General features: G+C 54.9%; 1 protein-coding gene and 1 long non-coding RNA gene across 3 annotated transcripts; one reads left to right on the top strand and one right to left on the bottom strand.

Annotated features, from left to right (window-relative positions):
* Positions 1–1,100: 1,100 nt before the first annotated feature.
* Positions 1,101–5,530, bottom strand: actb2 (actin, beta 2). Of its 2 annotated transcripts, XM_060075630.1 has the most exons (6): positions 5,378–5,530; positions 4,019–4,148; positions 3,620–3,859; positions 2,812–3,250; positions 2,033–2,214; positions 1,101–1,931 (listed from the first exon to the last, which is right to left on the bottom strand). In XM_060075630.1, the coding sequence occupies exons 2-6, from the start codon at positions 4,139–4,141 to the stop codon at positions 1,788–1,790; spliced, it is 1,128 nt and encodes a 375-aa protein (XP_059931613.1). In that variant the 5' UTR covers positions 4,142–4,148; positions 5,378–5,530; the 3' UTR covers positions 1,101–1,787. The 2 variants fall into 2 exon arrangements, with proteins under 2 accessions (XP_059931613.1, XP_059931622.1); XM_060075639.1 differs by lacking the exons at positions 4,019–4,148; positions 5,378–5,530 and adding an exon at positions 3,494–3,534 and having other exon boundaries at positions 3,620–3,755.
* Positions 2,645–3,253, top strand: LOC132474776 (uncharacterized). Its single transcript, XR_009529726.1, has 2 exons — positions 2,645–2,747; positions 2,791–3,253. It is a non-coding gene; the product is annotated as an uncharacterized LOC132474776 (long non-coding RNA).
* Positions 5,531–11,149: the final 5,619 nt, after the last annotated feature.

The following is an 11,149-nucleotide window of genomic DNA, read 5'->3' as shown; positions in this document are numbered from 1 at the left end:
TATTTTGGATTAAAAATGAAGAGCAATCGGCTTCAGAATAAAAGGCCCAGTTTTGTTGTATAAGACATAAGAATCTAACGGGTGCTGAAATTAGTTCATAAGGAACTCACCTCAATTATTTATGGACACTATTTGTAAATGAATAGGCTATTTTAGAATTAAACGCATATGAATAACCACTTATTTCACATTAAATTGACCTCATGCTTAATCATATTAAATGACCATGAAAACTCTAGAAACATTTAAGATGCTTAAATGAACACGCATGAAAGCTGTGAAAATCCACGTCCATCTAGCTATTGCAGGCGGTATATTTACATTCAGGGCGTCTAGCAGACCTTTTATCCAGAGCGACTTACAATAAGTCCATTTGTCGGAAGAAAGCAGCTATATCAGTAACAGGTTAACCCACTTCCCATATATTACGATAGTCAGGAGAAGATGCTACACGATGCCAAGCGTCTACATAATTCTCCAACACCGTCCAAAAATGAGTGACTCCTACGCTCCGGATCAAGTCCATTACATTCAGAGCCCTTCAGTCTAGAGGGCTTTACAGCAGTTATAACCCTAGCCCCCAAAGGGCGAGAAAAACTCATTAACCATTAAGGAGGAAACACTAAGGACCGCAGACAGTGCTGGGACGGTAAGGAGTACGTCCATCGGCATGTAAATAGTCCGGCCTAGAGAAGGGAAGTTCTCCAGTTAGTCTATTCATTATTTTACTACCTATACCATTACCAATCCTTGATTTACAATGAAAACCGTTCTTACATTCATGTGCAGGGGGTATAGCATAGAATAGCTGGGAGTGAGTAGAGTAGGCCCACGTAGCATTTTGGGGAATTAAGATTTCATGCACTTCCAGCGTTATACTACCTCAAGCCAAGTACTGCCTAGTTATACTACCTCAAGCCAAGTGCTGCCCTGGATATACTACCTTATGCTGAGTACTACCCTAGCTATACCCGAAGCTAAGTACTGCTAACACTTCCCCACAGCCAAAGGACACTAGTTCGGTATCAGAGCTTACGTCTGTCCATGGGATAAGTGATTCCTAACCTGTGATTAATGCTCGAGAGAGACAGGAGGCAGAGTCATGTCGGAACGCGTGTGCACTTTATTGGGATTGTTTTAGTCAGTGTACAGGTTGACCACCAGTCTGGACCCCATGTTACCCCAGCACGTAGAGACCCCTCGCCCAACCGCCCAGAGATGAGCCCCCCCGAGAGGAAAGAAGAGTCTGAGGGCTTTGCATAACAAAAAGAAATTAAACAGGACCAAGATATCTTTAAGGCTGAAAGTACAAAAAACCCAGACATAATTTACATACAAGCGATACTACAACAGTGTTTGAGTATCAGCCGACCACTGGGCAGCCTTCACAGAGGCAAATACGTGTCTGAACAATGCAGTTAACATTTGGAATAATGTGTTTGAACAATGCAGTTAACAAACATTTGGAATGACTCAAAGAAAAAAACAAAATGTACATTTTTTTTTTTAAAGTCCTCAGATGCAACTGTAAAACCTTGGGGTGCTTATTTTTAAAACTAGCCAAAAAAACATTACCGTCACTTCACTTCACCGTTCCAGTTTTTTTTTTTTTTTTTTTTTATATCCTGAGTCAAGCGCCAAAAATAACTGAAGCCATGCCAATGAGCTGGGCGTCGGGCTCTGCGCCTGAGCGGTGAGAATGGATGGTGTGGATGGTTCGCGCAGAGCTGAAGTCGTTGGCCGTTTGGTCGGAGGGGTGGGGAGGAGGGGAGAGAGGAACAGTCTGTTTAGAAGCATTTGCGGTGGACGATGGAAGGGCCGGACTCGTCATACTCCTGCTTGCTGATCCACATCTGCTGGAAGGTGGACAGGGAGGCCAGGATGGAGCCTCCGATCCAGACAGAGTATTTACGCTCTGGTGGGGCGATGATCTACGGGGAGACGGTAACACGTTAGGTACACGAGCGTCAAGAGGCACAGAGCGCGAGGAGAGCCAGAGCATCATGAGCAGCCTCAATGCAGCCAGCCTCACCTTGATCTTCATGGTGCTGGGGGCCAGGGAGGTGATCTCCTTCTGCATGCGGTCGGCGATGCCAGGGTACATGGTGGTACCCCCGGACAGCACGGTGTTGGCGTACAGGTCCTTACGGATGTCCACGTCGCACTTCATGATGCTGTTGTAGGTGGTCTCGTGGATACCGCAAGACTCCATACCTGTGGGCAGAGGGGGTCAGAGTCTGGAGACTGGGGGGGGGGGGTCAGAGTCAGGACACTGGGGGGGGGGTCAGAGTCTGGACACTGGGGGGGGGGGGGGGGGTCAGAGTCAGGACACTGGGGGGGGGGGTCAGAGTCTGGACACTGGGGGGGGGGGGGTCAGAGTCAGGACACTGGGGGGGGGGGGGTCAGAGTCAGGACACTGGGGGGGGGGGGGTCAGAGTCTGGACACTGGGGGGGGGGGGGGTCAGAGTCTGGACACTGGGGGGGGGGGGTCAGAGTCTGGACACTGGGGGGGGGGGTCAGAGTCTGGACACTGGGGGGGGGGGTCAGAGTCAGGACACTGGGGGGGGGGGGTCAGAGTCAGGACACTGGGGGGGGGGGGTCAGAGTCAGGACACTGGGGGGGGGGTCAGAGTCTGGACACTGGGGGGGGGGTCAGAGTCTGGACACTGGGGGGGGGGTCAGAGTCTGGACACTGGGGGGGTCAGAGTCTGGACACTGGGGGGGGGTCAGAGTCTGGACACTGGGGGGGTCAGAGTCTGGACACTGGGGGGGTGCAGGAGGAGGGTCCTAGCGGACCGGGGGGCTCACTCACCGAGGAAGGAGGGCTGGAACAGCGCCTCTGGGCAGCGGAACCTCTCGTTACCGATGGTGATGACCTGCCCGTCGGGGAGCTCGTAGCTCTTCTCCAGGGAGGAGGAGGAGGCAGCGGTGCTCATCTCCTGCTCGAAGTCCAGCGCCACGTAGCACAGCTTCTCCTTGATGTCACGCACGATTTCCCTCTCAGCAGTGGTGGTGAAGGAGTACCCTCGCTCGGTGAGGATCTTCATGAGGTAGTCTGTGAGGTCTCGGCCGGCCAAGTCCAGACGGAGGATGGCGTGGGGCAGAGCGTACCCCTCGTAGATGGGCACGGTGTGGGTCACACCATCCCCGGAGTCCATGACGATTCCGGTGGTACGGCCGGAGGCGTACAGGGACAGCACGGCCTGGATGGCCACGTACATGGCGGGGGTGTTGAAGGTCTCGAACATGATCTGTGGAGAGAGGAGAGGTTCACATCACGCAGGGCGGGGCGGCCTCGTGCACGGTGGGCACAGCACTCGGTGCATGCAGTAGTGGGCGTTGTTGATGCGTTAGTAGAGGTGCACAACTCCCAGCATTCCTTCACACTGTGCATTAAGTCAGCAGGTAAAACGAGTCACTGATCGCTGGTCAGCGCTCCACTTCTAATCTACGTTTATGGCCACAGTGCAGGTAAGGCACACAGGGGGAAAGACCTTCGTTATCCAAGGAAAGATCATCGTATAGAGCAGAGGTCCTGGGGAGAGGTGAGGAAACCAGAGGAATGTAAAGAGAAGAACAGGTTGGAACAGGTTCTAGGAGCAGGGTGGGGTGGGGCGTACCTGGGTCATCTTCTCCCTGTTGGCTTTGGGGTTCAGGGGGGCCTCGGTGAGCAGGACGGGGTGCTCCTCGGGGGCCACTCTCAGCTCGTTGTAGAAGGTGTGATGCCAGATCTTCTCCATGTCGTCCCAGTTGGTCACGATGCCATGCTCGATGGGGTACTTCAGGGTCAGGATACCTCTCTTGCTCTGAGCCTCGTCACCAACGTAGCTGTCCTTCTGGCCCATGCCGACCATCACGCCCTGAGAGAGGGAGGAGGTCGTTAGGCGGGGGGGCAGGTCCCATAGCAGTGCACTTCTGTCCTCACATTTAGCCAAAGTGTGCGGTTGTCAAACACCCGTTTTCTACGATTTATTAAATTCACATTGATGAACTCTCAGACTCCAGGGGGGGGTGCTCACCTGATGTCTGGGGCGTCCCACGATGGAGGGGAACACAGCGCGGGGGGCATCATCCCCAGCAAACCCGGCTTTGCACATACCGGATCCGTTGTCAACAACCAGTGCGGCGATTTCATCTTCCATGGCTGAACTGCGGAAAAGGAAGAAAAAAGGAAAAAATCATGAGCAACTGTCACCCTGCCGAACAGCGCCCCTATGACGCATCACTTCCTGGTATTCTGGTTGCAGTACACCACATGGCCACTTCGCGGTGCTAGAGCCACGCATTCCTATGCCCAGACAAAGGAAGTGGCGCTGCATTCTGTTATTACCATATAAGGGAATGGTTTGGTCTGAGCAGCTTTGCGGCGAGCGGCGGCGTGGCGCGCGGCCAGGCCAACAGGCTTGCGCGAAAAAGAAACGTTCGACATTTCGGGCCCAGGCGACCACTCCCTCAAATTACCCGTTTTCGGCTTCCCCCGCCCCTCCCAACAGCCGATCTGCGCCTGTTTTAGCAGTTTTCTCTTCATTCTTACAATCCCACTGCGCCATATACCGAGACCTCGCCCTCTAGCATGACTTCATTTAAAGGCGTCTTACACGACCTCGCTCACAGCTTAAGGTACAAACTGCAGATGTTCAACACTGATTGACGAACACTTGATGAGCTTGACGTCACAGCCCCCAGTCTCTGACTGCCAGTTTCCTGGGCCACGCCTTGAGCCTCCTCGGGCCTAGCGCGCCTTTTCCAACGTGGAAGCTGGGCAGGGCAGACCATAATGTGCGTTCATAAGTCACTTATTAATTCAACCCAGCCGTTTATTCAGGCCTCGGGTGGTGTTTGACTGAGGACCCGTTGAGCCTCGGTCCGAGGTGGTTAATCCTCAGAGGAGGTTTCGGATTTCAACCAGCGCCCCTTCCCGGCCGAGCCTGATGAGTTAGCATGCAGGCTAGCAGGCTAAGTAGGTCACACCCCGCTGCAGGGACCACAAAGGACCGGCAGCAGGACTCGAGCCCCCAACCTCCACCCGAACACAGTCACATCCAACGCCTCACACCCGTAATCCTCCACAGAGAGCCGACTGCAGGTCATTAGAACGGCTCTAATTATGCATGAGGAGCCGTACTTAATCACTCACGTCACACCGGTTTTTCCAGACACAGAAGCAGCAGTACTGGTCTTTTTTAAATCCTTTACCAGTTCAGGATGTTTAACTAAATACTAAATAAAACATTAAACATGCATAACTGTTAACCCCCAAAAGACTGCCGGTATCTGTCACTTAAAAGCACTAAACGCAAAAAGCCAATCCCGACATTAACGCATTAATGGACACGACTATTTAAATGTAAACGTTCAATAACAAGTCTTAAGCTTACCTTTGGGTGGGGGAGTTTTCGCTTTATGGAAACTGGTTTCAGGCAAATGATATCCCGCACAAGTTGCGTGTGACGGCGCTCAGAGTGAGGCGGCTCCGTGGGCACCGGCATTTTATACACCGTCAGATGCCCGGCTCGAGCCATAAAAGGTAAACTTTCGGATTTGCGCCTTCTGATTGGTCCAGCGTCATTCTCTCGGGCGCGTCTCGTGCACACTGCTGCAATACCAGCTCGCGCCTGCGTGTGTTTGCTTTGCTCGATTGTGTGTGTGTGTGTGTGTGTGTGTGTGTGTGTGTGTGTGTGTGTGTGTGTGTGTGTGTGTGTGTGTGTGTGTGTGTGTGTGTGTGTGTGTGTGTGTGTGTGTGTGTGTGTGTGTGTGTGTGTGTGTGTGTGTGTGTGTGTGTGAGAGTGAGAGACACACACAGACACACACACAAACAGCGAGACATAGCGGAAGAAAAGATGTGAAAAGGGTATGGATTGATGTTAGTTGGGCTAGTAAAGTGTCTCCTATGCTATATATAATGAGCCACGGATTAATAAATACTATTAAAAGGGTTTAGCGCTGCCCTCCCTCACCATTGTTCCCTAAACTCACAGCCACCGTTCTTTGGGTTAAAAAGGCATAGAAGTCACAATGTCACTGCAAAGACTAAAGCAACTCCATGACACAACTGCAGACCTGTGTTTGTGTGTGTGTGTGTGTGTGTGTGTGTGTGTGTGTGTGTGTGTGTGTGTGTGTGTGTGTGTGTGTGTGTGTGTGTGTGTGTGTGTGTGTGTGTGTGTGTGTGTGGGGGGCTCTGCTGCATGACCCCTGACCCCCCCCTCCTGCCTGTTGGTGATCACAGTTCCATGCTGGGGGTGTTTTGCGTGTGTGAGGCCATCAGTTTGTGACTGCACTGGAGGAGAATGACTATCGGCCGTGGATCCATTCTGAAGCCGGGATGAGGAGGAGACCCCAGACCTCTGAGAGACGACCTGTCTGTCTGTCTGTCTGTCTGTCTGTCTGTCTGTCTGTCTGTCTGTCTGTCTGTCTGTCTGTCTGTGGAGCCTGTCTGTCTGTGGAGCAGTGCAGCCCTTTGTCTCCTGGCCCGTGAGAACAAGACCAGAGAACCATGACACTGAACAGGCCCTCAGACAGACAGGCAGACAGACAGACAGGCAGACAGGCTCTCAGACAGACAGGCTCTCAGACAGACAGGCCCTCAGACAGACAGGCAGACAGGCCCTCAGACAGGCTCTCAGACAGGCTCTCAGACAGGCAGACAGACAGACAGACAGGCTCTCAGACAGACAGGCTCACTGCTACTACCACCCTAGGCTGGTGACGGGCGCGCCCCTCTTCCTGGTCGAGGGGGTTGCACGCGGACTGACTTGGACCCAGAGAGGGGGGGGTCCTGGGGAGGGCTCACCGTCACCCCCCGGGGCATTAGGAGAAGAGGATGAGTCTGCTCTGCTGCAGCCTCCACCCCCCCCCGGCCTCAGGCCTCCCTCCACCTCCTCCACCTCCTCCACCGCCTCCACCCTGCTCTCTGCCTCTGCTCCACCTCCTCTTCCTCCTCCACCTCCTCTTCCTCCTCCACCTCCTTCAGCCTGCTCTCGGCTCCACCTCCTTCAGCCTGCTCTCTGCCTCTCCTCCACCTCCTCTTCCTCCTCCACCTCCTCTTCCTCCTCCACCTCCTTCAGCCTGCTCTCTGCTCCACCTCCTTCAGCCTGCTCTCTGCCTCTCCTCCACCTCCTCTTCCTCCTCCACCTCCTTCAGCCTGCTCTCTGCCTCTCCTCCACCTCCTCTTCCTCCTCCACCTCCTTCAGCCTGCTCTCTGCCTCTCCTCCACCTCCTCTTCCTCCTCCACCTCCTTCAGCCTGCTCTCCGCCTCTCCTCCACCTCCTCTTCCTCCTCCACCTCCTTCAGCCTGCTCTCTGCCTCTCCTCCACCTCCTCTTCCTCCTCCACCTCCTTCAGCCTGCTCTCTGCTCCACCTCCTTCAGCCTGCTCTCTGCCTCTCCTCCACCTCCTCTTCCTCCTCCACCTCCTCTTCCTCCTCCACCTCCTTCAGCCTGCTCTCTGCCTCTGCTCCACCTCCTCTTCCTCCTCCACCTCCTCTTCCTCCTCCACCTCCTCCACCCTGCTCTCGTCTTTCCGTACTTTGCATTCGGCCCTGAGCTGTTGTTGTAGTCGTGTTCGTTATCTGCTGTTTCTTAATCAGCCGGTCTCATCAGTCTCCTGAACGTCCATCAGGCGTGTTATCACCTGGTGACGTGACCACCTGACCCTCCTCAGCCGGGGGTCAAGGTTCATGGCCATGTAGAGGTCACGTGACCTCTCATTGGTGAACGGTTTGCTGAGACATACGGCAGAGACCCTCTCAGGCCCACTTTGTTCCTTTACTGTCTCCTCACAGACAGAAGAGCAGCACACAGGGCCGCTGGTCCCCACCTCCACCACCACCTCCACCACCTCCACCACCACCTCCACCACCAACCAGCCAACAGGACCTCAGCAGGGCCCGGCTCTCAGCGGCTCTAGCGGTCTGAGCGTAATGGAGTCTCTGAGCGGACCAAAGTCTACTCTACTGATTTACAGGACCTCAACTCTTAGAGCTTATTGACACTAGGACTGCTGTGGTTCAACGTGCGGCTGGAGATGGTCTAGTGGGTTAGATACTGTGAGTCGGGGGTCTGGTCAGACTGGTCAGACTGGTCAGGGTCTGGTCAGACTGGTCAGACTGGTCAGACTGGTCAGGGGAGGGGAGGCCGGTCTGACCCCCAGGCCGCTGTGCTCCTCTCCCTCTCCTGCTGCCCGCTGTTGATGAACTATTTGTAAAAAGGAGAAAATCCACCGAGGACTTTGGATATGTGTGTGTGTATGTGAGTGTGTGTGTTTGTATGTGTTTGTGTGTGTGTCCTTGTGCGTGTTATCTGGTCGGTAGTGAGGGAAAGGTCACTAAGTGGTGTGCGTTGTCAACATCCAACACTTAGAAAGTGTGTGAGTGCTTGGAATACTGTGACAAGTATGTGGTATCATGTAGCATAACGCTGTAAATGAGGTGGTACCATGTAGCATAACGCTGTAAACGAGGTGGTACCATGTAGCATAACGCTGTAAACCAGGTGGTATCATGTAGCATAACGCTGTAAACCAGGTGGTATCATGTAGCATAACGCTGTAAACCAGGTGGTATCATGTAGCATAACGCTGTAAACCAGGTGGTACCATGTAGCATAACGCTGTAAACCAGGTGGTATCATGTAGCATAACGCTGTAAACCAGGTGGTATCATGTAGCATAACGCTGTAAACCAGGTGGTATCATGTAGCATAACGCTGTAAACCAGGTGGTATCATGTAGCATAACGCTGTAAACGAGGTGGTACCATGTAGCATAACGCTGTAAACGAGGTGGTACCATGTAGCATAACGCTGTAAACGAGGTGGTACCATGTAGCATAACGCTGTAAACGAGGTGGTACCATGTAGCATAACGCTGTAAACCAGGTGGTATCATGTAGCATAACGCTGTAAACGAGGTGGTATCATGTAGCATAACGCTGTAAACGAGGTGGTACCATGTAGCATAACGCTGTAAACCAGGTGGTATCATGTAGCATAACGCTGTAAACGAGGTGGTATCATGTAGCATAACGCTGTAAACGAGGTGGTACCATGTAGCATAACGCTGTAAACCAGGTGGTACCATGTAGCATAACGCTGTAAACCAGGTGGTATCATGTAGCATAACGCTGTAAACGAGGTGGTACCATGTAGCATAACGCTGTAAACGAGAGAGGTCATAACGACAGAGAGAGGTGGAACAGAGACAGGACAGGTGGGACAGAGACGGTGGGGAGGCTGTGATGGTGGGGAGGCTGTGATGGTGGGGAGGCTAGAGGCTGTGATGGTGGGGAGGCTAGAGGCTGTGATGGTGGGCAGGCTAGAGGCTGTGATGGTGGGGAGGCTGTGATGGTGGGCAGGCTAGAGGCTGTGATGGTGGGGAGGCTGTGATGGTGGGCAGGCTAGAGGCTGTGATGGTGGGGAGGCTAGAGGCTGTGATGGTGGGGAGGCTAGAGGCTGTGATGGTGGGGAGGCTAGAGGCTGTGATGGTGGGGAGGCTAGAGGCTGTGATGGTGGGCAGGCTAGAGGCTGTGATGGTGGGCAGGCTAGAGGCTGTGATGGTGGGGAGGCTGTGATGGTGGGCAGGCTAGAGGCTGTGATGGTGGGGAGGCTGTGATGGTGGGGAGGCTAGAGGCTGTGATGGTGGGGAGGCTGTGATGGTGGGCAGGCTAGAGGCTGTGATGGTGGGGAGGCTGTGACGGTGGGGAGGCTGTGATGGTGGGGAGGCTAGAGGCTGTGATGGTGGGGAGGCTAGAGGCTGTGATGGTGGGGAGGCTAGAGGCTGTGATGGTGGGCAGGCTAGAGGCTGTGATGGTGGGGAGGCTGTGATGGTGGGCAGGCTAGAGGCTGTGATGGTGGGGAGGCTGTGACGGTGGGGAGGCTAGAGGCTGTGATGGTGGGGAGGCTAGAGGCTGTGATGGTGGGGAGGCTAGAGGCTGTGATGGTGGGGAGGCTAGAGGCTGTGATGGTGGGGAGGCTAGAGGCTGTGATGGTGGGCAGGCTAGAGGCTGTGATGGTGGGGAGGCTGTGATGGTGGGCAGGCTAGAGGCTGTGATGGTGGGGAGGCTGTGACGGTGGGGAGGCTAGAGGCTGTGATGGTGGGGAGGCTGTGATGGTGGGGAGGCTAGAGGCTGTGATGGTGGGCAGGCTAGAGGCTGTGATGGTGGGGAGGCTGTGATGGTGGGGAGGCTAGAGGCTGTGATGGTGGGGAGGCTAGAGGCTGTGATGGTGGGGAGGCTGTGATGGTGGGGAGGCTAGAGGCTGTGATGGTGGGGAGGCTAGAGGCTGTGATGGTGGGCAGGCTAGAGGCTGTGATGGTGGGGAGGCTGTGATGGTGGGCAGGCTAGAGGCTGTGATGGTGGGGAGGCTGTGATGGTGGGGAGGCTAGAGGCTGTGATGGTGGGGAGGCTGTGATGGTGGGCAGGCTAGAGGCTGTGATGGTGGGGAGGCTAGAGGCTGTGATGGTGGGGAGGCTAGAGGCTGTGATGGTGGGGAGGCTAGAGGCTGTGATGGTGGGCAGGCTAGAGGCTGTGATGGTGGGGAGGCTGTGATGGTGGGCAGGCTAGAGGCTGTGATGGTGGGGAGGCTGTGATGGTGGGGAGGCTAGAGGCTGTGATGGTGGGCAGGCTAGAGGCTGTGATGGTGGGGAGGCTGTGATGGTGGGGAGGCTGTGATGGTGGGGAGGCTAGAGGCTGTGATGGTGGGCAGGCTAGAGGCTGTGATGGTGGGGAGGCTGTGATGGTGGGCAGGCTAGAGGCTGTGATGGTGGGGAGGCTGTGATAGTGGGGAGGCTAGAGGCTGTGATGGTGGGGAGGCTGTGATGGTGGGGAGGCTAGAGGCTGTGATGGTGGGGAGGCTAGAGGCTGTGATGGTGGGGAGGCTGTGGGCCCATGTCCCAGTGAGAGGAGCTGTCCCCTCCTGCTCCAGAGAGAGGCCGGTCTGGGCCGACGGGGGGCCTGTGGGGTCGGAGCACTCTGAGCCTCCAGACTGAACTCGGGCCAGAGACCTCCACATCGACCAGGCCCTCAGTCCCGACTCCAGGTGGAACTCTGCTTAAACAGAGGTCTGCCGAAGACACACAGGTATAACTCTATTTGGGAGTAAGTCTGTATCATCTCCCCAAGCCTTCGCGGTCCATTAGGGCTAATGGTTGTGGTGTCTG

Source organism: Gadus macrocephalus, chromosome 2 (assembly GCF_031168955.1).
Source record: "Gadus macrocephalus chromosome 2, ASM3116895v1".
Lineage (NCBI taxonomy): Eukaryota > Metazoa > Chordata > Actinopteri > Gadiformes > Gadidae > Gadus > Gadus macrocephalus.
The sequence above is the reverse complement of the archived record's forward strand: the minus strand, read 5'-3'. Positions and strand labels throughout refer to the sequence as shown.

Excerpts from the sequence above, each read along its gene's own strand:
- actb2 (XM_060075630.1), bottom strand. The coding sequence starts at position 4,141 with ATGGAAGATGAAATCGCCGCACTGGTTGTTGACAACGGATCCGGTATG. Across the intron at positions 3,251-3,619 it reads ACAGGGAGAAGATGACCCAG|ATCATGTTCGAGACCTTCAA; the intron begins GTACGCCCCACC and ends CTCTCTCCACAG. Across the intron at positions 1,932-2,032 it reads CCAGCACCATGAAGATCAAG|ATCATCGCCCCACCAGAGCG; the intron begins GTGAGGCTGGCT and ends GTCTCCCCGTAG.